Source organism: Dama dama, chromosome 2, assembly GCF_033118175.1.
Source record: "Dama dama isolate Ldn47 chromosome 2, ASM3311817v1, whole genome shotgun sequence".
NCBI lineage: Eukaryota > Metazoa > Chordata > Mammalia > Artiodactyla > Cervidae > Dama > Dama dama.
The window spans coordinates 48,551,556-48,579,523 of NC_083682.1; the positions used below are offsets into that span (position 1 = coordinate 48,551,556).

Here is a 27,968-nt window from a genome sequence, read left to right on the forward strand (position 1 = left end):
CACCTTATAAAGATTAAATGAAAAATATGTTTAACACACTTAGCACAGTTACTCGCACAAATAGATTCCATGATAAATATTAATCAAATTTGTAAACAAAGTATTAAAACCTTTTGCAAACTTATGTATAAAGAGTAAGCACAGTAATTCTCAAACATGATTGTCCAGCAAAATCAGTTGAGCTTGCAAAAATAGTTTCCTCCCTTGAAAAGTCGCAGAACCCCCAACACACACATGTATTGCTTAGGCAGACTGATACCATGGCAACTGTATTTTCCTAAGTACCTTAGAAAAAGTTTAAAACTTAAACACTTAAAAACTTAAACTTAGCACAAAACTTGGAAAGGCCCGTGATAAATGATATATAGAATTCCTTCAATTAAATAGAGTTTTGTAAAAAAAGAATTCCCTGTCCCCCTTCATAATTCCCAGTGGAAATACTACTGATGAAATACTTTCTTAGGAACTCGGAGACTTAAGTTACACCACTGCTTGTTAACCGTACACATATTACTTTCAGTCAGGCATGAAATTAATATTATGGGCATATTACACACCTGTGATTGTTGCCATCCTAGAGTTTACTACTACGGGAGTTTAGATAATAAACTAATTATGCAGTATAATTTTATAACTGTACTTTAAGCACAATTCATTGTTTTCCTCAAACTACGCCCTTATTTTACAACTCTTTAAACTTGTCTGATAAGTCTTCAGATCCGTCGTTCCCCTCACATCTCCGCACTCTCGGAGGGCCTCTCGTTGCTAAGATGCAGGGGCCCATTCACCTCCTTTTCCCTACCCCTTTTCGGCCGACTTCTTCCTGCCTTCCTCCATCACTTTCCAACAAGCAACAGTTAAAACGGAGGAAGACCGCAGGGATCCCGCCTTCCCGCGACAGGCCATGGCTTTCATAGACCTAGAACCTCTTCGCGCGCCGCAGCGGGATTCAACCCAGGCGCGCGGCCGGAAGTGTGGGCCCCGCGCCGGCCGCTTTCCTCCCGCGAGACTGCGAGCCGGGCCAGGGGCCGGGGCGTGCAGTGCATTGTGGGAAAGCGTCCAGTGTGGCCTTTGTTTCCGGGCCTGGAGCCGCACTCCGTCTCCTCAGGCGCCTCCGCTGCGTCGCGGTTCCGGGTGCCCCGAGGCGCTCCCACTCCCTCCCTCGGTTGTCGCCCGGTGCGGGCGCCGCGCCGCCCCCGCCAGCATGTCTGGGGTGCGCGCCGTGCGGATCAGCATCGAGTCGGCCTGCGAGAAGCAGGTCCAGGAGGTGGGCCTGGACGGCACCGAGACGTACCTGCAGCCTCTGTCCATGTCGCAGAACCTGGCGCGCCTGGCCCAGCGGATCGACTTCAGCCAGGGCTCCGGCTCCGAGGAGGAGGAGGCGGCGGGCGCCGAGGGCGACGCGCAGGACTGGGCGGGCGCGGGGTCCAGCGCTGACCAGGACGACGAGGAAGGTGAGGCCGCGGGGCGCGCCCGGTGAGGCGCCTTGAATGTGGCCGCGCGGGGCTGCGGCGTCCGGACACTTTCGGGCGCTGCTCGCCTCTCAGTACTCGTGTCTGCGCAGGTTTCCTTGAGAGTCAGCCTGTGAGACCCTGTCGCTGGGGGAGGGTGTGTGTTTTCAGTAGAACATCTCTGTGGCACCCTGGTTAGGAGCCATCGAGTTCGCGTCCCCATTCTGCCGTGTATTAGCTATGTGACTTTGAACTAATCACTGTGTTTCCATGTGCAAGATGCATGTTACTAACTCCTACTGAGAGATTATGTTGACAGGAGTATGTGATAAGGTCTAGAAGGTAGGCAGAGGCCAAATCACGTAGAATCAGTCAACCAGGGTAAGCGTTTGGCTTTTATTAGAAGGACAGCTGAAAGCTTTTGAAAGATTTCAAGTAGACAGGTGATTTTGTTTACAGAAGATTACGCTGGATGCTCTATGTGTAGTAAATGGATTATAGGGAAAATAAAACTAGTTAGAGAGCTATAGAAAAAGTATGAGTGGTTTTGGATTCTTAGTGTCGTAAATAAAAAAAATCCAGCAGTTCTTGATTTAGTTATGTGAACAAACCCTGTGTAAATCGGAATTTAAAGATAGCATTTCAAGCCAGCTGTGTTAGGACAAATAGGGATCCATTTGGTAAATACTACCTCAGACCTCACACAGAAATATTTCCACAAGGATTGAAATGAAGATGAAGAAAATAAGGTAAAATATTGGCAAGAAGTTATAATCATGTAACTTTGGCATTAGGAAAGACCTTCTTTTTCTCCCCCCCTCCCCCCCCCCCCCAATATTTATTACTTTTTTAGCTGGGTTGGATCTTTAGTTGTATGTGGGATTTAGTTCCCTAACTAGGGATCAAACCCAAGCCCCCTGCATTGGAAATGCAGAGTCTTAGCTACTGGCCCACCAGGGAAATCCCAGGAGAGACCTTCTTAAGCAAGATAGGAAACACAGACGTTATGAAAGAAAAGATAGGTGTATTAATTGCATAAAATTTAAAAATAGTAATGGATAAAGATGCCACAGACAAAGTAAAAAGATAAATGACAGGCTGGGGAATGTATATACAACACATATGACACACAAACGGTTAATAGCCCTGATATTCAGAGTTCCTTCAAACTGAAAAGAAGACAGTCCTTTGAAAAAATAGGCCAAAACTGGCATTGTTGGAACCAGTATATGTGCCCATTACACACAAATGGTTAAACTTACTGTACATTGTTCAGTTATTATTATTTTTGGTCACATCGCACAGCTTGCAGGGATCTTAGTTCCCCTACCAGGGATCAAAGCTGGGCCCCCTGCAGTGGAACAGTAGAGTCCTAACCACTGGACTGCCAAAGAATTCTTGACTTTACTGTATATCTATGCTTCAGACACGACTGAGCAATTGAGAACACAGTGCATGCTCCAGAATATCTTACAGTGTTAAAAGAATGAAGTAGATCTATATTCTGATGTGAAGGTGTCTTTAGGACATATTGAGGGGCAGGGGAAGCAAGTAATGGAAAATTGGGAGTATATGTATATAAATACATAAAAAAAAATTTGGGTGGGGATACCCCAACAGTTACTAGTGATTGCCTCTCAGGAGGAGAGAGAATTAGGGGTGGGGAATAAAGGAAAGCTTTCGCTTTTTACTCTGTATTTCTGTTGTTTGAACTCTCTATGGTGAAATTTAATTCCTAAAAGTGATTAAGAGGTTGGAAGATAATAGTGTTTACTATCAGAATGCTGCCATTATAGGTCATTTTTAGTTTTGTACTTTTCTGTGTATTGAAAATTCTCAACAATTCTTCAGGTTTTAAAAGCTGGAAGGAAAAAAAGGTTATTAAGAAGGCTTGCTTAGATTTTAAAGATTTGAATGACTACTATCATGCTGTAATGTTAGATTTAACTTAGGAAATTAGATACCGTATTTGTTTTGCCATTGTAGGAATGCCAACTTAAATGTTAACAAAGATTCTAGAAAGGGTGGAGTGAATGGGATAAAAGAGGGAACAATTTGAAATAGAATTCATTATTTCTTCTTTTAGTACTTTTTTTCTTTTTTTTAGTACTTTTGAATCTCTAAGTGAGTTTTCTATATCTAATATTGGGTATTTACTTTTTTCTTTCACTTTTTAGGATTGGTGAAATTTCAACCCTCCCTTTGGCCTTGGGATTCAGTGAGGAACAATTTGAGAAGTGCCCTGACAGAGATGTGTGTTCTCTATGATGTTCTTAGTATTGTTAGGGATAAAAAATTTATGACTCTTGATCCTGTCTCTCAGGATGCACTTCCTCCAAAACAGGTATTTGTGGGCTTTGATTGAATAATGGTGCCATTTTATTAAGTCTCAGTACCATCTTTTAGGCTGTGTGTATTGTTTCCTTTTCCTTAGATGCAAAATTAAGTCCACATGAAGTTTTATAGACTGTCTTAAAGCTCTCCAAAAACTCAAAATTAGGTTCTGTAATGTGATCAAAAATTGTGACATTTTTATGAACCTTTATCATTTTGATTCTTATGCAGCCAGAAAACTTTTACTAAACTTGGCTTTTTGGAATTGATAGTGACTATGGATATTTATGTATGTATATTTAATACATAGGTTTTGATTTCTCATCAGTTTTCCAATTATAGACTTTTCTCTGAAGTATAAATGAGTGCCTTGAAAGGGTGTTCTTGTGGGTGACGTGGAGAGTGGCATACATGAGGAGAGGAATGGCAGTGCAGAGAGGGGAGCCTAACCTAGGCTGGGCCAGGTTTATGCAGTGTTAAGTTCTGATGGTGTAGTGTTTTAGTTTAGCATAAGTCTCTTATCAAGTGACCAAAGAAATGGGTTAAGGTTATTATTCTTTTAAACATTATTACGTGCTTTTCTCCCCTCTCCTTTTCTAATTTTCCCTTGAGTAGGTATTTTTTTATTGAAGAAATGTATCATTTTGAAAAATCATTTAAAAATAATACAGCCCTACACTTCTGGATTATTTCTGATAGAATCCTCAGACGTTGCAGTTAATATCTAAAAAGAAGTCACTTGCTGGAGCAGCACAGATCCTACTGAAGGGGGCAGAGAGACTGACAAAATCAGTCACTGAAAACCAAGAAAATAAGCTACAAAGAGACTTCAACTCTGAGCTTTTGAGATTGAGGCAACACTGGAAGCTTAGAAAAGTTGGAGATAAAATTCTTGGCGATCTGAGCTACAGAAGTGCAGGTATAGATAACTGTGAAAAACTCTGCTTTTTAACAATAGTTTGTTAAAAACTATAAACGTTGATTCTTTTATAATAATATTCTCAATTACATGTTACATTTTGAAATTTTAATTTCTGTACAAATAAGCCTGAAAAAACTCAAATTATTCTCATCATAGCTTTATATATGTGTGTAGGTTCAGTTGTGCCTGACCCTTTGCAACCCCAAGGACTATATAGCCCACCAGGCTCCTCTGTCCATGAAATTTTCCAGGCAAGAATATTGGAATGGGTTGCCATTTCTTACTCCAGGGGTTCTTCCTGACCTAGGGATCGAATCTGCATTTCCTGCGTCTCCTGCATTGGCAGGCAGGTTCTTTACCACTGGTGCCACCTGGGAAGTCAGCTGTATATAAAGATATATAGTTAATTTGAAAAAAATTTAGGTTCATTTAACAGAAAGTTCAGAGATAGAGTTTATGTGCTAACACACCCTGAACCATAATAGACGTTTTAGTCAGAAATAAGCAGGCAGGACTGGACTCCTCAGTTGGGAAGTTTGATCAGTCCCTTAAACACTGAGCATAAAAGAAAAAAAAGAAACATTTCTATTCTTTCTTATTTTGTTTTTCTTCCTTAAGTCTGGTAAGCTGTTGTTAACTCCTGGGTAAAGAGATACAATGGTGAAAACACTTCACCTTTTTTCCATTCATCCAGGGCTGCAACCTTAATTTAAGGAATATATTTTGTTGGAGTATATAACAAAGTTGGATGTCTTGACTTCACATCTTCTGGTATAAATTCTTTGTTGTTGAGCTATAATATGTAATAGCAGGTTTCTCAAAGCAATTGTGGCAATGTCTTTAAGCTGCCGAAGTGTATTCAGAGGATCTATACAGTAAAAGTTTGTAAGATTCACAGCTCAGTGGGGTAAAAGCTCTTCAGTGTCAAGGGATAAAAAAAAAGCAAGGAGCCCTGGCTGTAATTACTGAGATAACAGTAGTGGAGTGATATTTTGAAAAGGATTCATTTGCCAGAGCAAGCCATGAGTATCTTCAAATTAAAGGAATGTAATTTGCAGTGGTTTAACTCAAGGACCTGCATGCCTTAGTACTGATGTGAATTGGGAAATTTTGAGTTCTAATGGTAAAGTTCCATCAAAAGATGAATTAAGATGACAAAGACATTTTTACATTTTAATAGATAGTTTATAGAAATAGTACTTTCTGGCTTTGGACATTATAAGCTCTTCTCAACAAATAATTATGCATAAGAACTTTATGCATAAAGTTACTTGTGATATAAGTAAAACAGTTACTTGTGATATAAGAGGATTTGATTACATAATGTTTTTAATTGCAAGAAAATCTTGAGCATCTTTTCTTATTATCACATAGCAGTTACATTTATCTACGCCCTCCTCAAGTAATTCAGCAGCCCAGGGCAGCTATCTCAAACTTATGTACTACATACAAAGACATCACATAAAGTCTAGGAGTTGGTTGACAAAAAGTGGTGTATATGCTATCTTTTTGTCCTTCTCTTGTTGAATTCAGAATCCTTCAGTCGCAACCTTATTACAGAGGCTGAGCTCCAGAAGTGTTTAGTCTCCAAGGTTTAAATCTGTGTAAGTAGATTATATTACTTACATTACTGTGAATATACATATATATATATATATAGTCTAGAATTATATTCATTTTATCAAAACTCCATTGAAATAAAACAGTTTGGATAGCCTGTGGAGTTCTTATAACGATACCATTAGACTAAGACGTTATCTTTTTTAAGGTAAATAGCTGTTTTCTCCTGCTTCCTTTCTTCTTTTTGCTTACCATGCCTCTCCCTCCCCACCCCCCTGAAATACACATTTTTGGTGGGAACTTAATGTATGCTTCACTGAGATAAGCATGTTAACTGAATAAGCATGTTAACTGTTTTGATTTTCCTCTTTTTAATATCCCATTAGGGTCTTTGTTTCCCCATCATGGTACATTTGAAGTAATAAAGAATACAGATATTGATCTAGACAAGAAGATACCTGAAGATTACTGTCCCCTTGATGTCCAGATTCCTAGTGATTTAGAAGGGTCTGCATATATCAGGGTATTTGTCTAAGTATTTTTCAAGTAATTTCTTATTAATAGCCCAGAAGCTAATTCGCTAACATATTTTTGTGTTATAATTTTCACATAGGTTTCAATTCAAAAACAGGCTCCAGACATAGGTGACCTCGGCACAGTTAACCTCTTCAAACGACCTTTGCCTAAATCCAAACCAGGTATAGTTCTGTTCTCTAACTTCTGGTCTTGTCTGCCCTGACTAAAAGTAAATATAGTTGGGAAAAATAGGTACTTTAAATAAGAGCAATTGGAAATATGACTTTATTATTTGTTAATCAATTATTAGTGAATAGCTGTACAGTTTTTTTTTTTCACCACACCATGCGCCTTGTGGAATTTTAGTTCTCTGACTAGGAATTGAAGACAGGCCCTCAGCAGTGAGGGTGCAGAATCCTTATGACAGGATCACGAAGGAATTCCTGTACAGTCTTTTTTGAAAGGTTGAACTTATTTACCAGTTTTCTCTGTGTTGAAGAAGTAAAACATTCTATATTTTGGAAAGGATATGCTGTAATACATAGTTTTCTGAACTTTTGTTGTATGTATTTAGACCATCATTTAAGCTAATTAATGCCTAAGATAGTTAGGTAATTAAGGGACTTCCCTGGTGGTTCCCTGGTGGTAGGGAGTGGGGGGACACAGATTCGATCCCTGGTCAGGGAACTAGGATCCCATATGCTGTAGGGTAGCTAGGCCCAAGAGCTGCAACAAAGACCTAGTGCAACAAAAAAATCTTAAAAAAGTAATAACAATTAGGTAATTAATATATATGCGTGTTCCCTGTCTTTCAGGTTCCCCACATTGGCAGACAAAATTAGAAGCAGCACAAAATGTTCTCTTATGTAAAGAAATTTTTGCACAGCTCTCCCGGGAAGCTGTTCAAATTAAATCACAGATCCCTCACATTGTGGTGAAAAATCAGATTATCTCTCAGCCCTTCCCAAGTAAGTGCAGCCTACCCTATTGAGTGATAATTAAAACTTTGTGATTTGGGGGCCAGGACAAAGAGGGTAGCTGTTTGGATGTGTTGAAGGAATGGTAACAGCAGAGAAGTAGCGTGCAGTCCCTAATAACAGCCATAACAGCCAGCAAAGTGTGCAGCCCAGTCTGCACTGCCGACTGTCCTGTGTCCTCAGTGGTGTCACTCCTGGGCTTTAAACAATATTTGTTGAAGTTTGCCCTGGCAAACCTGTTATTAGGTAACGGTTGCTTTGAGGTGTCTATGCCAACACTATTTGTAGAAGATTTCCTAAGGTCCTCTTATTATGAGATGTCAATTAGAAAATGCTTAATTTTTAAAAATTTTTAATTTTTTTATTGAGGTATTGTTGATGTATAAGTTTCAGGTGTACAACATAGTGATTTACACTCTTTAAAAGTTGTATTCCATTTATAGTTATTATAAAATATAGATCCTTGTAACTTATTTTATACATAGTTTTTACTTTAAGTTTTAAAAATAACATTTAGTTCTTAAAAGTTAAGATGTGCATAATAGGAAACCAAAAAAAAACACAAGAAGCAAAAAACTCTTTCATAATCACAAGTAGTTTTACCGTTCGATGTGTCCTTCAAGGTCTTTTGTGTATTCTTAATCCTCTGCCCCTATGTTGCCCCTCCCTGCTTCTCTCTCCCCACTAGTAACCAGTAATTTGTTCTCTGTGTCTGTTTCTTTTTTGTTATATTCAATAGTTTGTTTTATTTTTTAGAATCCATTTGTAAGTGATACCATGCAGTATTTGTCTTTGTCTAATTTCATTTAGCATAGTACTCTCTTAAGTCCATCCATGTTGTTGCATGTGGCAAAATGTCATTTTTTATGACTGAGTAGTACTCCATTGTATTTACATACCACATGTTTTTTATCTATTCATTTGTTGCTTCCATACCTTGGCAATTGTGTATAATGCTTCTATGAACATTGGGGTGCATGTATCTTTTTCAGTTAGTGTTTCTGTTTAGAAAATGCTTAATTAAATATCCATAATATCCTAAATTTGTGGAAATTGGATTTAAAATATTTTTCAGAAGCAGTTAGATTTACCAAGAGATTTTTAATTTTTAATTAGCTCCACTTGTTATTTTACATAAATTCTGAGTATCTTCTTCGATCTTGCTAAGAGAATGGGTTTCTGGAGTGAAAAATTTTCATCCTGATTCTCATGGGAACAGGGAACGTCTTCTAATCAGTAATAACAGATATTAACTCTGTTTTATTTTTTTAATTTAAAATCTAGAAGTAGCAAATTACAGTTTCTGTTCACCTGTCTTTAGCCATAGCTGAAGGTCAGCAGCCTCATTGTAAGTCAATAGAAATTGAATACATGGTAGTTTATCGTATTCATGGGTAGTCATTTTGGTGTAAAAATGTTAATCACAAAAACCTCCTCTTTGAGTTCAGAATGTATCTTTCGAGAATGGGCTGTGGTAATACTTTATGAAAATAGTTTGTGCTTTTCCATATTGTAGGTTATTTATGTCTGTCCTACATATTTTTATAAATAGGCTTGCAGTTATCTATTTCTTTGTGCCATTCTTCAAATGATAAGAAATCCCCCAAATCTACTACTGAGAAGCAAAGTCCAGAGGACCATCTTTATGTTCTAGAGCATAATTTGCATCTACTGATTAGAGAGGTAATGTAATAAATGTTTTCTTTGCATTGTGGTAAGCGTACCTACAGCAGTGAAAGTACACACCCTCCCCACTGCTGAGACCTCATTTTTCATAAAGCAATGACATTCACTAGTTGTGCTGTGAAAGATCTTGTTATGGGCTCAGGGAATAAAGAGAAAATCTAAGTATAGTCTCTGTGACCAAGCATAGCTTCTATTCTAGCACAGGTTTTATAGAGAGGTGTAAGAAACGCATGCTAAAGGTTGATTCTGATTGGGTAATCGGAAAATGTCTTGCCAGTGTCTGTGAACAGGATTACTTGAATTATTTCAGGATACATTCTACTTACAGGTCATTTAGAACTGTCCTGAGAATCTTTTAATAGGAATATATATTCCAGCTGCCCATGCCTCACCCCCAGATCTGGTCTAGTTAGTTGTGATGGTGCAAGGATCAGTATTTTTTTATATTCCTAAGGTGGTTCTGTTGTACCCAGGTTTTAGAGCCTCTAATCCAGGATATGGTAGAATAACTATCTACTGATTGCATGTGTTCTGTCAATGGGACTTACTGAACAATATTTATTTTTGTTTTTTATTAAAGTTTTAACATAAAAATGAACGACAGCTGGAGAGAGACCTTTTCTTTACTAACTTACATTTAGCATAGCCTAGTAGGTGTTAAGCCGACTCCAGTGTTCTTGCCTGGAGAATCCCAGGGACAGCAGAGCCTTATAGGCTGCCGTCTATGGGGTCTCACAGAGTTGGACATGACTGAAGCGACTTAGCAGCAGCAGCAGCAGTAGATGTTAACATGTTATCTGTGTGCCTAGACTACCTTTATATGTGCTTCCAATCCATTGCTTTCATGTTTCCAAACTGTAAGCCATGATTTGATCAAACATTGTGTAGTTAATATGTGGGTATTGACTGTTGAAAATGGCTGTTCTTGTTACAGTTTCATAAACAGACCTTGAGTTCAATTATGATGCCACATCCAGCAAGTGCACCTTTCGGCCACAAGAGAATGAGACTTTCTGGTCCTCAAGCTTTTGATAAAAATGAAATTAATTCCATACAGTCAAGTGAAGGGCTTCTGGAAAAAATAATTAAACAAGCAAAGCATATATTTCTGAGGAGTAGGTAAGGACAAAATTACTATCTTTCTTTGAAACTGCACTCCTTTTTTCTTTATGTTACTTTATGTACATTATTTTTGGCATACTTTAATCCTTTTTCCCAGGGAGAGGGAGGTGACTGCGGTATGAGAGTTTATGGTTGTAGATGGCCCTGTCAAGTTTGGGGAAGTCTTAGATCTACTGCCCATGTAACTTTTTTATTTCCAACACTTGGCATTAAAGTTTTGAAAGACAGCTGACTAGGAATGTGACTTGGAACACCAAACGTTCTGCGATAACCCATCCATGAGCTACTTTTCCTGAACTGATTGAAACCTTTTTTGAAACTTTCCATATATTTTTTGGTTGTCCCACATTTTAGGATTTTGGAAGGCACTTTCCTATATGTTGACTTATTTCATCCTTAGTTCTGGGTCAGGTCGTGTTAGCACATTTTTTATTGATGGTAAAACTGGGATTCAGAGAAGTTGTGCAACTTGCTCAAGGTTACACAGCTAAAAGATTAGCAAAGTCAGGATTCAGGCCTAACTTCAAAGCTCATTTTCATTCTTTTTTTTTTAAATTTATTTATTTTAATTGGAGGCTAATTATTTTACAACATTTTAGTGGTTTTTGCCATACATTCACATGAATCAGCCATGGGTATACATGTGTCCCCCATCCTGAACCGCCCTCCCTCTTCCCTCCGCACCCTAACCCTCAGGGTTGTCCCAGTGGACTGGCTTTGAGTGCCCTGTTTCATGCATTGCAAGTGGACTGGTGATCTATCTCACACATGGTAATATACATGTTTCAATGCTATTCTCTCAAATCATCCCATCCTCGCCTTCTGCCACAGAGTCCAAAAGACTGTTCTATACATCTGTGTCTGTTTTGATGTCTTGCATATAGGGTCATCATTACCATCTTTCTAAATTACATATAATTGCATTAATGTACTGTTTTGGTCTTTTTCTTTCTGACTTACTTCACCCTGTATAGTAGGCTCCAGTTTCATCCATATTATTAGAACTGATTCAAATATATTGGTTTTAATAGCTGACTAATATTCCAACATCCAATATTGTGTATATGTACCACAACTTTCTTAACCATTCATCTGCTGATGAACATCTAGGTTGCTTCCATGTCTTGGCTATTGTAAACAGTGCTGCAGTGAACATTGGGGTACACGTGTCCCTTTCAATTCTGGTTTCCTTGGTGTGTATACCCACCAGTGGGATTTCTGGGTCTTATGGCAGTTCTATTTCCAGTTTTATAGGGAATCTCGACACTGTTCTCCATAGTGGCTGTACTAGTTTGCATTCCCACCAACAGTTTAAGAGGGTTCAGTTTTCTCCACGCCCTTTCCAGTATTTATTGTTTGTAGACTTTTTGATAGCAGCCATTCTGACCAGAATAAGATAATACCTCATTGTGGTTTTGATTTGCATTTCTCTGATAATGAGTGATGTTGAGCATCTTTTCATGTGTTGTTAGCCATCTGTAGGTCATCTTTGGAGAAATGCCTGTTTAGTTCTTTGGCCCAATTTTTGATTGGGTCATTTATTTTTCTAGTGTTGAGCTGCATGAGCTGCTTGTGTATTTTTGAGATTAATTCTTTGTCAGTTGCTTCATTTGCTATTATTTTCTCCTATTCTGAAGGCTATTTTTTCACCTTGCTTAGAGTTTCCTTGATTGTGCAAAAGCTTTTAAGCCTAATTAGGTCCCATTTGTTTATTTTTCCTTTTATTTCCAATATTCTGGGAGGTGGGTCATAGAGGATCCTGCTGTGATTTATGTCAGAGTGTTTTGCCGATGTTTTTCTCTAGGAGTTTTATAGTTTCTGGTCTTACATTTAGATCTTTAATCCATTTTGAGTTTATTTTTGTGTACGGTGTTAGAAAGTGTTCTAGTTTCATTCTTTTACAAGTGGTTGACCAGTTTTCCGAGCACCGCTTGTTAAAGAGATTGTCTTTTCTCCATTGTATAGTCTTGCCTCCTTTGTCAAAGATAAGCTGTCCATAGGTGCGAGGATTTACCTCTGGACTTTCTATTCTGTTCCACTGATCTATATTTCTGTCTTTGTGCCAGTACTATACTGTCTTGATGACTGTAGCTTTGTAGTATAGCCTGAAGTCAGGCAGGTTGATTCCTCCAGTTCCATTCTTCCTTCTCAAGATTGCTTTGATTATTTGAGGCGTTTTGTATTTCCATACAAATTGTGAAATTATTTGTTCTAGTTCTGTGAAAAATACCATTGGTAGCTTGATAGGGATTGCATTGAATCTATAGATTCCTTTGGGTAGTATACTCATTTTCACTACATTGATACTTCTGATCCATGAATTTGGTATACTTCTCCATCTATTTGTGTCATCTTTGATTTCTTTCATTAGTGTTTTATAGTTTTCTGTATATAGGTCTTTTGTTTCTTTGGGTAGATTTAGTCCTAAGTATTTTATTCTTTTTGTTGCAATGGTGAATGGAATTGTTTCCTTAATTTCTCTTTCTGTTTTCTCATTGTTCGTGTATAGGAATGCAAGGGATTTCTGTGTATTGATTTTATATCCTGCTATTTGACTATATTCATTGATTAGCTCTAGTAATTTTCTGATAATGTCTTTAGGGTTTTCTATGTAGAGGATCATGTCATCTGCAAACAGTGAGAGTTTCACTTCTTCTTTTCCAATCTGGATTCCTTTTATTTCTTTTTTTTTTTCCTGATTGCTGTGGCTAAAACTTCCAAAACTATGTTGAATAGTAGTGATGAGAGTGGGCACCCTTTTCTTGTTCCTGACTTTAGGGAAAATGCTTTCAGTTTTTCACCATTGAGGATAATGTTTGCTGTGGGTTTATTATATATGACTTTTATTATCTTGAGGTATGTTCCTTTTATGCCTGCTTTCTGGAGGGTTTTTATCATAAATGGATGTTGAATTTTGTCAAAGGCTTTCTCTGCACCTATTGAGATAACCATATGGTTTTTATCTTTCAATTTATTAATGTGGTGTATCATGTTGATTGATTTGAATATTGAAGAATCTTTGCATCCCTGGGATAAAGCCCACTTGATCATGATGTATGATCTTTTTAATATGTTGTTGGATTCTGGTTTGCTAGAATTTTGTTAAGGATTTTTGCACCTATGTTCATTAGTGATATTGGCCTGTAGTTTTCTGTTTTTGTGGCATCTTTGTCTGGTTTTGGTATTAGGGTGATGGTGGCCTCATAGAATGAGTTTGGCAGTTTACCTTCCTCTCCAATTTTCTGGAAGAGTTTGAGTAAGATAGGTGTTAGCTCTTCTCTAAATTTTTGGTAGAAATCAGCTGTGAAGCCATCTGGTCCTGGGCTTTTGTTTGTTGGAAGATTTTTAATAACAGTTTCTATTTCTGTGCTTGTGATAGATCCGTTAAGGTTTTCTATTTCTTCCTGGTTCAGTTTTGGAAGGTTATGCTTTTCTAAGAATTAGTCCATTTCTTCCAAGTTGTCCATTTTATTGTGATATAGTTGCTGATACTAGTCTGTTATGATCCTTTGTATTTCTGTGTTGTCTGTTGTGATTTCTCCATTTTCATTTCTAATTTTGTTGATTTGCTTCTTCTCCCTTTTTTGCTTGATGAGTCTGGCTAATAGTTTGTCTATTTTATCTTCTGAAAGAACCAGCTTTTAGTTTTGTTGATTTTTTCTATAGGCTCCTTTATTTCTTTTTCTTTTATTTCTGCCCTAATTTTTATGATTTCTTTCCTTTTACTAACCCTGGCATTCTTCCTTTCTTCTTTTTCTAATTGCTTTAGTTGTAAAGTTAGGTTATTTATTTGATTTTTCTCTTGTATCTTGAGGTAAGCTTGTATTGCTATGAACCACCCCCATAGCACTGCTTTTTCTGAATCCCATAGGTTTTGGTTTGTCATGTTTTCATTTGTTTCTGTGAATATTTTGATTTCTTCTGTGATTTGTTGTTTAGTCAGAAGCGTGTTGTTTAGCCTCCCTATGTTTGTATTTTTAATAGTTTTTTTCCTGTAGTTGACATCTAACCTTACTGCATTGTGATCAGAAAAGATGGCTTGGAATGACTTCAATTTTTTTGAATTTACTAAGGCTAGATTTATGGCCCAGGATGTGATCTAACCTGGAGAATGTTCCGTGTGCCCTTGAGAAAAAGGTGAAATTCATTGTTTTGGGGTGAAATGTCCTATAGATATCAATTATGTCTAACTGTATCCATTGTATCACTTAAAGTTTGTATTTCCTTGCTAATTTTCTGTTTGATTGATATATCCATAAGTGTGAGTGGGGTATTAAAGTCTCCCATTATTGTTGTGTTACTGTTAATTTCCCCTTTCATACTTGTTAGCATTTGCCTTACCTATTCTGGTGCTCCTATGTTGGGTACATATATGTTTATAATTGTTAAATCTTCTTGGATTGATCCTTTGATCACTATGTAGTGTCCTTCTTTGTCTTTTTTCACGTCCTTTATTTCAAAATCTATTTTATCTGATATGAGTATTGCTACTCCTGCTTTCTTTTGGCCTCCGTTTGCATGAAAAGTCTTTTTCCAGTCCTTCACTTTATGTGTCCCTTGTTTTGAGGTGGGTCTCTTGTAGACAGCATATATGGGGTCTTGTTTTTGTATCCATTCAGCCAGTCTTTGTCTTTTGGTTGGGGCATTCAACCCGTTTACATTTAAGGTAATTATTGATAAGTATGATCCTGCTGTCATTTACTTTGTTGTTTTGGGTTTGAGTTTATACATCTTTTCTGTGTTTCCTGTCTAGAGAAGATCCTTTAGCATTTGTTGAAGAGCTGGTTTGGTGGTGCTGAATTCTCTCAGCTTTTGCTTGTCTGTAAAGCTTTTGATTTCTCCTTAGTATTTGAATGAGATCCTGGCTGGGTATAGTAATCTGGGTTGTGGGTTTTTCTCTTTCATCACTTTAAGTATGTCCTGCTATTCCCTTCTGGCCTGAAGAATTTCTGTTGAAAGATGAGCTGTTATCCTTATGGGGATCCCCTTGTGTATTATTTGTTGTTTTTATCTTACTGCTTTTAATATTTGTTCTTTGTGTTTGATCTTCATTAATATGATTCATACGTGTCTTGCAGTGTTTCGCCTTGGGTTTGTCCTGTTTGGGACTCTGGGTTTCTTGGACTTGGGTGGTTATTTCCTGCCCCATTTTAGGGAAGTTTTCGACTATTATCTCCTCAAGTATTTTCTCATGGCCTTTCTTTATGTCTTCTTCTGGGACTCCTATGATTCAAATGTTGGGGCGTTTAACGTTGTCCCAGAGGTCTCTGAGGTTGTCCTCATTTCTTTTAATTCTTTTATCTTTTTTCCTCTCTGTTTCATTTATTTCCACCATTCTATCTTCCATCTTACTTATTCTATCTTCTGCCTCAGTTATTCTACTGTTGGTTACCTCCAGAGTGCTTTTGATCTCAGTTATTGTGTTATTCATTATTGATTGACTCTTTTTTATTTCTTCTAGGTCCTTGTTAAACATTTCCTGCATCTTCTCAATCCTTGTCTCTAGTCTATTCAACTGTAACTCCATTTTGTTTACAAGATTTTCTTTACTATCATTATTCTGAATTCTTTTTCAGGTAGACTCCCTGTCTCCTCCTCTTTTGTTTGGTTTGGTGGGCATTTATCATGTTCCTTTACCTGCTGAATATTTCTCTGCCTTTTCATTTTGTTTATATTGCTGTGTTTGGGGTACCCTTTCTGTAGGCTGGAAGTTTGTGGTTCCTCTTTATTGTGGCGGTTCCTCCTTGTGGGTAGGGTTGGACTAGTGGCTTGTCAAGGTTTCCTGGTTAGGGAAGCTTGAGTCTATGTTCTGGTGGGTGGAGCTGGATCTCTACTCTCTGGAGTGCAATGAAGTGTCCAGTAGTGAGTTTTGGGGCATCTGTGGGTTTGGCATGGCTTTGGGCAGCCTGTCTTTTAATGCTCAGGACTGTGTTCCTGCTTTGCTGGAGAATTAGAGTGGTATGTCTTGCTCTGGAGCTTGTTGGCTCTTGGGTGGAGCTTGGTTTCAGTGTCAGTATGGAGGCTTTTGGATGAGCTCTTGTCTGTTAATGTGCCCTGGGATCAGGAGTTGTCAAGTTTTGGATTTAAGCCCCCTGCCTCTGGCTTTCAGTCTTATTTTTACAGTAGCCTCAAGACTTCTGCATCCATACAGCACAGATGATAAAACATCAAGGTTAATGGTGAAAAAATTCTCCACAGTGAGGGACACCCAGAGAGGTTCACAGAGTTACATGGAGAAGAGAAGATGGAGGAGGGAGATAGAGGTGACCAGGCGGAGAAGAGGGGGAATCAAAAAGGGAGAGAGCAGTCTAGCCAGTAATCAGTTCCCTATGTGCTCTCCACAGCCTGTAACACTCAGAGAGGTTCATGGAGTTACATGGAGAAGAGAGGAGGGAGGGAGGAGATAGAGGTGACCAGGAGGAGAAAAGGGAGAGTCAAAAGGGGAGAGAGCAATCAAGTCAGTAATCACACCCCCCTAAGTGAAAATGGATACTGGAGATTAGATTCTTAAAGGTACAAAATTGATAACAAATACCAAAAAGCAAAGATTAAAAATCTAGAGTAGAGGTTAGAGTCTCAAAAATACAATATTAAAAATACAAAACAAAATCAATCAAAAAATTATAAAAAATATGTGTATGAAATTTGCTTTAAAAATAGGGTCTTTTTTTTGCAAGGTAATAGTAGTTTATAAAAATGAAAATTAAAGGAGCAATAAAGAACTTAAAAAATTTTAGAAGGGATAATAGTAAAAATATGTCTAGGAGTTTCTCTGGAGCTGTTGGGGGCAGTGTGGGGTCAGTTCAGTTTCAGATAGTTCCTTGTTACAGCTTGTACTTCTTCTCAAGGTCTCTAGGCCCCCTCCAGTTCTTAGTTAACTACAGGGTTTTAATCTGTTGCACCTGTCACTTCCAGAGCGGTTCCCCCTTCTTTGTTTCATTTGGCTTCCTCTGTTGGCAGGTCTCTTCAGTGTCTAATTTCTGCCCCGGCACAAGGGGGTGAAGGTGGTCCCTTGTTTAGGCTCGCTTGTTCAGTTGTGCTGCAGGGAGGGAGGAACGCTGCACACAGATATCACTGGCGTGTGTGGGGAGCGCACGAAGTGTGTGGACCACACTGGGTGTGCCCCCGCTCACGGCGTGTGCTTTCCCCGTCTACACTGCTCAGGCTCCAGGGTGCTTTGCAGGGGAACAGTCTAACACAGGCCCTGGGTTGCATGCACTTCCCAGGTCTAAGCTGCTCAGGTTCTCGGGTACTCTGCAAGGGCACAGACTCGATTGTGCCTGCGTTTTGTGCCCTTCCCAGGTCCGAGCAGCTTCAGCGACCAGATGCTTGGTGAGCACACTCTCCCCAGGTGGGCCGTGTGTCTTAATCACCTCCCTGGTCCTGGACGCTCGGTTTCCTGGGTGTGCTCTGTGTGTCCTCTGGTGAGCTAATCTCAGGCTGTGACCCTCCTGGCAATTGTCAGACATCCAGGACCCCAGGAGGACATGGTTAGCACCTGGAAGCCGGCTCACAATTTGGTCTAGGATGCCAGGCCTGGGGGCCGAGATTGCCCCTTGCCTTCTGGCTCTGACTGTCGCCCGCCTGCCTCTCTGCCTCTGGCGGGGGGAGGGGCCGGTCCACAGCCAGCCAGCTCTCCTTTGGTGATCGCTCAGTCCTTTGTTCTGTGAGCAGGGCAGGCTGCACCTTAGGTTAGAGCCCGCACCTCCCTGTCCAGCCCCTGCTCGCTGGTGGTGGAGGCAAGCATCTGGGCTGCTTGCCCGCTGGGAGTTGCGGTTAGGTGTGTATTCTGTGGGTTTTTTTCTTTTTTTTTTCTCCCAGTTATGTTGCCCTCTGACATCCAAAACTCCCCACAGACCCGCTGGTGAGAGGGTTTTCTGCTGTTTGGAAACTTCTCCTCCTTCACGACTCCTTCCCCAGGACAGGTCTCTGTGCCTAACTCTTTGGCCTCTTTGTCTTTTATATTTTGTCCTGCTTCCTTTTGAAGTGAATGGGCTGCCTTTCTGGGTCCTCCGCCAGCATTCAGAAATTGCTTTGTGGAAGTTGGTCAGCATTCAAATGATCTTTTGATGAATTTATGGGGGAGAAAGTGGTCTCCCCATCCTATTCCTCGACCATCTTGGAACTGCCCCTCTCATTTTCTTTCTTCCATACATCATTTACTAAAGAACTTGGCATGATTGGACCTAAACAAAGTATTTTCCAAATGCCACAGGGTGCTCTTCTGTTTCATTATTGGCAGTTGGCGAAGAGATCTGTTTTTACTTCGTTCAGTGATTGTGCCTTGATGGTACTCAGCAGGTGAGGGCACACTGTTTTTGTGGATGACATTTCACTTTGAATTTTAATTTATTTTTCCTGTTAATACAGTCATTGCTTTATTTGTCATGGTTTTATATTAGTCTTTGGTCTCAGGATGGAAACTTTCTGTAAAATGAATTAGGAAGACATGTTGAGACAACAGCATGATAGATTGAAAGGAGTAAGGAATTCAGGATGAAAGATACACTTCCGCCAGGGCTCAGCCACTTGCTGAGTAATTTTGGGCAAGTTACTTAATATCTAATCCTCTCAATTGGGGTTAAAGGACTCTGGTCAAGTTGAATAGTGGATACCCAGGTTCCTTATAAACAGTAGGAATACTATGTTAGATGACTTGTTACTTTCCATTTGTACATTTCAAGTATAAAAGCTATTAATTATTTGAGTATATTGTTAATGTTGCAAATTTCTGATTAACCATAAAGTTAAATATTCCCTGAAATAAATGAAACGTTATCTTTAGAACCATTTTGTTTCAGAATTGGGCTTCCCTGGTGGCTCAGGCAGTAAAGAATCTGCCTGCCTGCAATGCAGGAGACCTGGGTTAGAGTCCTGGTCAGGAAAATCCCCTGGAGAAGGGAATGGCCACCTACTCCAGTATTCTTGCCTGGAGAATTCCATGGACAGAGGAGCCTGGCAGGCTACAGTCCATGCAACCATGGGGTCACAGAGAGTCAGACACGAGTGAGCAGCTAACAAAAGTTTCAGAATAGTAGTTGTAATCTTGGAAGCAGCAAAACTTTAAAAAATGTTCCCCTTTCTCCCCTTAGGTATAGAAATAATGTTGTAAGTGTATTGACCCATCTGTGACTCCATACAGTTAACATTCATATGTTTTTACATACATTTGACCACTGAACAATATAGGACTTAGGGATACCGACCCTCTGTATTGAAAATCCACGTATAACTTGTGCTTGGCCACCAAACAGGCAGTTCCTCCAATTCCCAGATTTGCCATTCCTGGATTCAAGCAACCACAAATTGTGCAGTGTTGTAGTAATTATTTTGTGAAAAAGCTCTTGTAAGTATACAGGTGCAGTTCAGACCCATTGTTCATGGGTCAACAGTATATGTGTCAGGGCGTGTTTTTTTTTTTTTAATAAATATGGTATCATAAAATTTTAAACCCTGCCTTCAAAGATATTTTAATAGCTATGTGATAGCCCATTGTGTGAACATTCCATAATTTCTTTTACCAATTCTCAATTGCTATATATCTTTTTATTTCCAATTTGTTGATATATGTTAATACTGAGGTGAAAACTCTCACATGTTTATCTGCCGTAAAAATTCTTGAAGCACTGCCAGGGAAACAAATCACAGAAGAAGAAGGGAAAGTTAAAAATGGACTGAAAGAAATCAGTACTAGAGCAGAAGCAGGATACAAGAGCATATAAAAATTGATACAAAAATCCCTTGTCCTCAGTAGCTATTCTCATTTCCTCATGCCTTTTCCTTCTCTCAATAAAGTGCTAACATCAGATTTTAGACACTGAGGATCTCAGTAGTTTTGTTGATTTATGTAATTTATGCTTTGTTTCTAGGCAGTGGCTATTCATTAGTGCGTATAAAATGTAAAGGAAAGATTATTGGCTCTGGAGTTAGACTTCCAGGTTTTGTGCCCCAAACAGCTTCAAACTTTGGGCAAGTCACTAAACATTGCTAAACTGCTTTTGTTCCTTCTGAAAAATGGAGGTAATAATAGTAGTGTCTACTTTTGTTGTTTGTAAGGTTAAAATAATTCATGAAAGCACTTATTACAGTATATGGTACATAATCATCACTTGATAAATCTTATTTCTCACTTTTCTTTCTTGGGGTATAAGTTTTAATTGTACAGTAAATCTCTCTAGCTTTTCTTGAAAATGCTAATTCCATGACAGTAATAGTTCTCAAATGTGGGTATGTCCCAAGTTATTTGTTACCAGGGATCAAATACTGATATTTATGAATAATTTTTATTCTTTTTAGAGATGAGATTAGTATCCTAGAAGTATGCCTTTCACTTGTATTCTGGTAAGATTTTTTGAGTGGCAGAAAACAAATGAAGTTAAAAGGAAATCAGTGTGGCCTGAAAATGTGTTGTGATGTGAAGTTGAGAACCAGTACATCAGAGCTACATCTGACTTTTCTTTAAAATCTTTGCTTTTCAAATAGTAGTATTTTCAGAAAGTCACCATCTGTTTTCAAATAGCCATAAAACTGATAAGCAGTTTATTACCGTATTATTTTATATGGTGACTATAAAAATTTTAACTTCTCTGCTTTAAAAGGACTGCTGCAACCATTGACAGCTTAGCAAGTCGCATTGAAGATCCTCAGATACAGGCTCATTGGTCAAATATTAATGATGTTTATGAATCTAGTGTGAAAGTCTTAATTACATCACAAGGCTATGAACAGATATGCAAGTAAGTATTTTTTTTTTTTGCAAGTAAGTATTGAAAAGAAGTTGTTTAATACGTTAAGTTGCTTTTTATGTATTGATGTTTGTTGAGTGATTACATCAAGATTTGGGGTTTTATTTGATAGGGAAGCATAACATTCCAGTAAATTATTTGAGCTGTAGAGTGTTTCTAAAAGTAAGGGATAAGGATTTCCCTGTCAGTCCAGTGGTTAAGACTCCATGCTTTCTCTGCATGGGTCATGGATTCTACTGAGATCCCGCATGCCATGTGGTGAGGCCAAAATATACAGGAAAAAAGATAAAATGACAGGTAAGAATGTCCAAAATAGTCTCTATTTAATAGTCTCTAGTCATAGAGACTATTTACATAGTCTCTACGTAAATGCTGCATATTTGAGCTATGGTCAGGAGTGAACCCCAGCACTGACTGGAAAGCTGCCATACTTCCACAGACTCCAATCCACTTCAGTTCTTGCCTGGAGGCCATGGCCAGTCTGGGGTGTTTGAAGTGAAGAGGGTCATTTATATTAGGGCCCATACTTTCCATAATGTTTAGTCTAAAACAACCCCTGTGTCTATTCGAGTTCATGATTGTGCCTTTAATGACTTCTGTCCCCAGCATTCCTGGAGAAGCTGTCTACTTGATTTACGTTCATAAATCACAAGTTAATACACAGATAGTAGATTGGTGGTTTTCAGTAGTGGGATGTTGGTGAAGGTGGTCAAAAGGTACAAACGTACAGCACTAAGGAGAGGAAAAGAAAAAATTGATCAATTTGGAATTGTTTGCATCTACAACTAAGATGAAAAAACTGTGGGATTATGGGCATTGAATCCAGCATACACCTTTTAAACTTCTGGGAAGAGAGGTCAGTGTCAGGACAGGAGAGAAAGTAGAAGGAAGTATAGAATGTCCTTACCCATCTTCTGTAGCTGGTAGGGTCATCTTACACTTTTTATTTTTTATTTTTATTTTTTTCATCTTACACTTCTTAAAATTGAAAGTAATTCTCTTTCTTAGAACCCCCCCCCAACTTCCTGTTGTTGAACATTTTATTTTAGTTGGATGCCAGAACAGTGATTTGTACCTGTGCAACCATGTCTATAGGATAAAGTCCTCCAAGTGTAATTGCTTTGTCAAAAGATAAGGACATTTAAAATTTTGATTAATGTTACTGATTTGCTTTTCTTTCTTCCTCCTTTTTAAAAATTTTCTTTGGCTGCGTTGGGTCTTAGCTGTGGCCCTTGGGGCCTTTGTGCGGCACGCAGGACCCTTCTGTGGTGGTGCTGGTGGTGTGCAAGGTTCCCTCCAGTCGTGGTGCGTGGGCTGTTGCCCCACAGCGTGTGGGATTTTAGTTCCCTGACCAAGGATTGAACCCTAGTTCCCTACATTGGAGGACGGATTCTTAACCACTAGACCACCAGGGAAGTCCCCTAATTTGCTTTTCAAAGTAATTGCCGTATGTATGCACCCACCAATAGTGATACAAATTTCTTTTTCCTTATACCTTTGTTTAAAAAAGGAGAATTCAGAAATGTGGTTAGATTTATAAGTCTTTTTCTTCTGTAAGCCTTATGAATTTTGTTTTTCCTTCAAAAGAAATATATAAACTTTAATTCATCAAAATTACAGTTTTATATAGTTACCAAAATTTTTTATTCTTAAATATTTGCTGTAAAAGCAAAGTTAGGAAAAAAGAGTTACTATAAGATGTGGAAAGCTATAATGCTGTTTTTTTCTGCATTTGTTCACCTGGATTATTTGAGGAGTTTTATGTTTCTTGTACATGTCATATGCTAAAAATTTGTGAACTGACTTGGAAGAGATTTGTGACCTGTATATATATATTCATTGGCTATTTTATGAGTTTGTTTTACCTAAGCTGAGTTAGTAGAGCATACGTATTTTGACTTCTTAGCTGATTATTTCAGAAGAGAGTGAAAAGTTAACTGTTTTTCCTTTCTATATGAGAATTTGACCTTTGGCTAACTCTCTCTAGTTACCTAGTAACTTGATAAGGAAAGATGCCATGTGTGTTACTAGGCAACACTGCTTATGGCAAAAATGATCCCCAGTTGGTAACATGGTTCTGGACTAGGAGAAATTACGAGCCCTTGCTGGGGGTGGCTTTGGATGTCCCAGGGTGGGGTGAGTGTTATCAGTGGGCCGAGTCTCCTGCGGGGACCCTGGAATCTGGGCCTGTGAAGCTGTTACAAGAGTGCGTGGCTCCTGTGAGGACCCAGGTTTTTGGGCGGGGGCAGGCCCCACATGCTCTCAGCGCACATCTCTCCTTATCTAACACGGGTGTGTGGCTGCTGTCTGGACAGCCCCAGGGCCTCAGGAGAAGAGGAGCAGGTGCTGCTGGGAGGGTGGCAAGCTGTGCTTCCTGCCCCGCATCCTTCTGAGTAGACTGGCGCTCCGTGGCCTGTGGTGTCAGTAGTTCAGTGAGTCTGATAGTGTTCACTGAACCTGAGGAAACTCTCCCGCCATGGGTCTTGGTGTAGATTATCAAAGCTGTTGTATTCTTCTTCTTTGCTCTAAAGGTTCTTGACGTTTGTATAAGGTAATTTTGGACATTTCTGATTTTTAGTGTGTGTTGTCTATAAAGGTCCATTCAGCTGCAGTTGAATATTGGAGTTGAGCAGATCCGGGTCGTGCACAGAGATGGGAGGGTGATCACACTGTCTCATGAGGGCCAGGAGCTGCAGGACTTCCTTCTGTCCCAGGTAACACAGCTCCTGAGCCCCTTCCACTCTATTCATTGAAAGAACAAAGCCGATAAGAAGTAACATTACTTTTTAAAAGCCATTTCTTCCTGCCAACTAATTTCTAGTGCAGAGCTCCCCAGGTAGCTCAGTGGTAAAGAACCCGTCTGCCAGTGCAGGGGACACAAACAGATGTGGGTTCGATCCTGGATCACGAAGATCCGCTGGAGCAGGGCATGGCAACTCCAGTCTTCTTGCCTGGAGGGTCCCCATGGACAGGAGCCTAGAGGACAACAGTCCAGGGGGTCACAGAGAGTCAGAAACAGCTGAGCGACTAAACAACAATGATTTCTAGTGCACATTTACCACCTTTTGGCTAATTGAACATGTTGATACTGTTCTAGATTTGTTTCTACTCTTGGTTTGTATTTAAGATGCATGACCAGTTCTGAGACTACCAAACTTTTTTTATTTCTCCTGTTAGCCGAGATTTACAGCACCTCCAGGACCACATGAAAGTGAAGTATTAATCCAAGAAAACCAGAGAAAGGATGATCAAATACAAAACTATAGTATCCATGCTCCATAATGATGAATGGAACACTTTATGCGTAAGCCCTAAGGCAGCGTTCCTGATAGTAAGGGACAATATGGAAAATGTTGAGTTCTAGTACCCAGCTATACCACAGACTTGCTTTGTGACACTGGGCAAATTTTTTGACCTTTTATTTTTCATCTATAAAGTAAGAACAGTATTTTTCCTACCTTCTTCATGGAGTTGTGATGATCCATTGAAATACTGAGTTATGGGGTAAAGGGTTGATTTTTGAAATGCTAATATATCTTTCACATGAAACATATATTTCACATAAATTTTTACAAAAATACTGACCCTCTCCATCTTAGAAGCCGTAATCTATTACACTGATTTGCCTCTATGGTGCCTTTATTTAAAGGTCATTTGTGAGGTATGGCACCTCTTGGTTGATTGTACCTAAAATAGCTTTGGTTAGCTTGAGCACACATGCAGAAGTGTAATGAAAGCCTGTTAGAGAGCTTCCAGAATTGCTAAGAAGTCTAGAGAATAAGGCTTGCGAATGGCTCAGGATCAAAGGAAGCTGGGTGTAAGAACCACAGGCAGGGCAGGGCCCCTGCTGCTGCCATCCCAGCACCACCACCCTCCTTGCTGGTGGCAGATGCACTCTGAGTTGCCCTGTGTATCAGTCAGGGTCTGTCAGGGTGGTTTCAGGGTTGTCTCTTTACTAAGGATCGATACAAAAGCTGTTAGTGTGACAGCTTCCCAGAACAAAGTGGGGTGGAGAGTGGACTTGATGGGGCCAGTGGAAGATACTCAGCCACACACCCTGCTGCTGTTTTAATGTTCCTCCAGACTCAGTGATCCAGGTGAGAGGCTCCAGCTGGCCAAGTTCAGCTTGTGGGCTGTGTTCCCGCTGCCAGTGTACAGGAAAACAAGTATCAGGCTATTTTAGCTTCTGCAGTGGAAGGTGGGATCTTGTTCCCTTGCCCCACACAGAGGAGAATTCCTCAAACATAAGATAGGGTTCCTTTGCTAGGCAGTGAAATCCCCAACGAAATTTCACTTTACAGCCATGATGTCAAGTCACTGCCGAGTAAATACCTGTTCTGATTGTCAGTGAAGTTTCCTTTTTCATTCACAGATGTCACAGCATCAGGTGCACGCAGTTCAGCAGCTAGCCAAGGTTATGGGCTGGCAGGTCCTGAGCTTCAGTAATCACGTGGGACTGGGGCCTGTAGAGAGCATTGGCAATGCCTCCGCCATAACCGTGGCCTCCCCGAATGGTGACTATGCTATCTCAGGTACGTTCTGCTGCTCTGAATGTGAAGAGACCTTTGGGAGTTTGGCCTTTTCATTTAGCTTTAGTAGTTACCATACTTAAGAGTAACTGACCTCTGTAGTAGGTGAGTTCCTTTATTAATTATGTTGAGTGTTTATCTCATCATAGCTAATATTCAGAGCAACAGGTTATTGTCTTTTTATAGTAGTTATAAAAGATGTTTTGCTTGGCAACAGATTTTCCTAGGAGATTATCTGAAAAATGCCATCAGCATTATTACTCCTGCAGTTCAGAACTTTCAATGGATAAATGCTTTTTAAAATATATACTGCTGGGGAGTTCCCTGGTGATCGATCAGTAGTTAGGACTCACTTTCACTGCTGTGGACCCAGGTTCAGTCCCTGGTCAGAAAACTAAGACTCCACATGCTGCATGATGGGGCCAAAAGTTTTTTTTTTTTTAAGTTTATAAATATACTGCTGCAAACATACAAGAAGAATAGTATCTGATCCTGAAGATGGTCAAGGCATAGAACAGAGAGGTGTTTTGAGAAGCACCTACCATGAATGGGGCACTTTGATAGGCATGTATACATTTTGTCTTGTTGACAATTATATATCGTTTCAGTGTGATCTTCTTTAATACTTGCTCTAAATATTTGAAAGAGTAGGTAGTTAGACATTCTTCCCCATAGGATCACAGCTTGTGAATCTGTAGGCTTGATCATTGTGAGACCTTTATTGATAAGAATTTCTAAATAACCCTTTCTTCTTGCCTGAGTTATAAAGCCTCATTAAAACCTGAAGTTCATATTCAGAATAATCTTTCATCCATCCCTTCCAGTTCTGATTTTGAACGTTTGACTTTCATCACATTGTGGGTGTATATTAACCAAGTTGTTAAATGACTAGGTTTTCAAGTATTGTAGAAAAAAAAAATGATGATGTTCTGAAAATACATAGAACATTTGATTTTCCTAAACCAACACTCATCTTTGCCACATTTTTATATTACAAACGTTAATTCATAAATATTTATGCCAGCCTAGTATCTATAAGAGGCTTTCCAGGTGGCACAGTGGTAAAGACTCTGCCTGCCAGTGCAGGCAATGCAGGAGACTTGAGTTTGATCCCTGGGTTGGGAAGATCCCCTGGAGTAGGAAATGGCAACCCACTCCAGTATTCTTGTCTGGAAAACTATACATGGATAGAGGAGCCTGGCTGGCTACAGTCCACAGGATTGCAGAGTCAGACACTACTGAGCACACACACAAAAACACACAATATCTGTAAATTAGTAAATTTTATTTTAGCATATTGAACCTGAAAAGTACTTTTAAATAAGCACTTTCAAGTTGGTAGACAAACAAGGCTTTTTATGCTCGTGGAAAGTGAAGTTGTGTGATCTTTGTTGTTTCTAGCTTGGAAAATGAATATATTGATATTTTGGTTTTGCTCCACAGTTCGTAATGGCCCTGAAAGTGGCAGCAAGATTATGGTTCAGTTTCCCCGTAACCAGTGTAAAGACCTTCCAAAAAGTGATGTTTTACAAGATAGCAAATGGAATCATCTTCGTGGGCCATTCAAAGAAGTTCAGTGGAATAAAATGGAAGGTCGAAACTTTGTTTATAAAATGGAGCTGCTTATGTCTGCACTTAGTCCTTGTCTACTGTGATTTTTTTTCTGGACCATTTTCCAAATTTTTTTCCCCCCAGAGAAGTTTCCAGAAACTTTGAGGAATGTTTGCAGATCAACAATAAGCACAAAGAAGAGTAATCTTCTAAAGGAATATTGTTTTTAAAAAGTAATAATTAGCAAATGTTTACTTAGCATTTTGAAACCTTTCACTTTATAAGTGACAAGTGCTTTAAAATGCAAAATTTTATGTACAGTTATAGGGTATACAAACATGGAGAGATGTACTTTTTTTATGCAGTTGACTTGAAATATTACTAACATGGATTGACATTTGCTTTTTAAAATATCCCTTTGATGTTGACATCAAATAAAGTATATGGTTAAAAATTCCAGACACTCTGAACTCTTAACCTAAATGAATTATGTCATATCATTCCATTGTTTGTTATTGCTTAAGAATATTTAAACACTCTTAAGATCCAGCTTTCATACAGGAATTCCCTCACAA

General features: G+C 39.2%; 1 protein-coding gene across 1 annotated transcript; it reads left to right on the plus strand.

Annotated features, from left to right (window-relative positions):
• The first annotated feature begins 767 nt into the window (after nucleotides 1–767).
• On the plus strand, nucleotides 768–27,852 carry MED17 (mediator complex subunit 17). The gene is made up of 12 exons (XM_061120798.1): nucleotides 768–1,454; nucleotides 3,629–3,795; nucleotides 4,485–4,704; nucleotides 6,654–6,790; nucleotides 6,881–6,965; nucleotides 7,599–7,751; nucleotides 9,313–9,443; nucleotides 10,381–10,565; nucleotides 21,167–21,304; nucleotides 23,910–24,027; nucleotides 25,686–25,845; nucleotides 27,286–27,852. Exons 1-12 carry the CDS (start codon nucleotides 905–907, stop codon nucleotides 27,495–27,497), a joined length of 2,256 nt encoding a protein of 751 aa, XP_060976781.1. The 5' UTR covers nucleotides 768–904; the 3' UTR covers nucleotides 27,498–27,852.
• The last annotated feature ends 116 nt before the right edge of the window (nucleotides 27,853–27,968 follow it).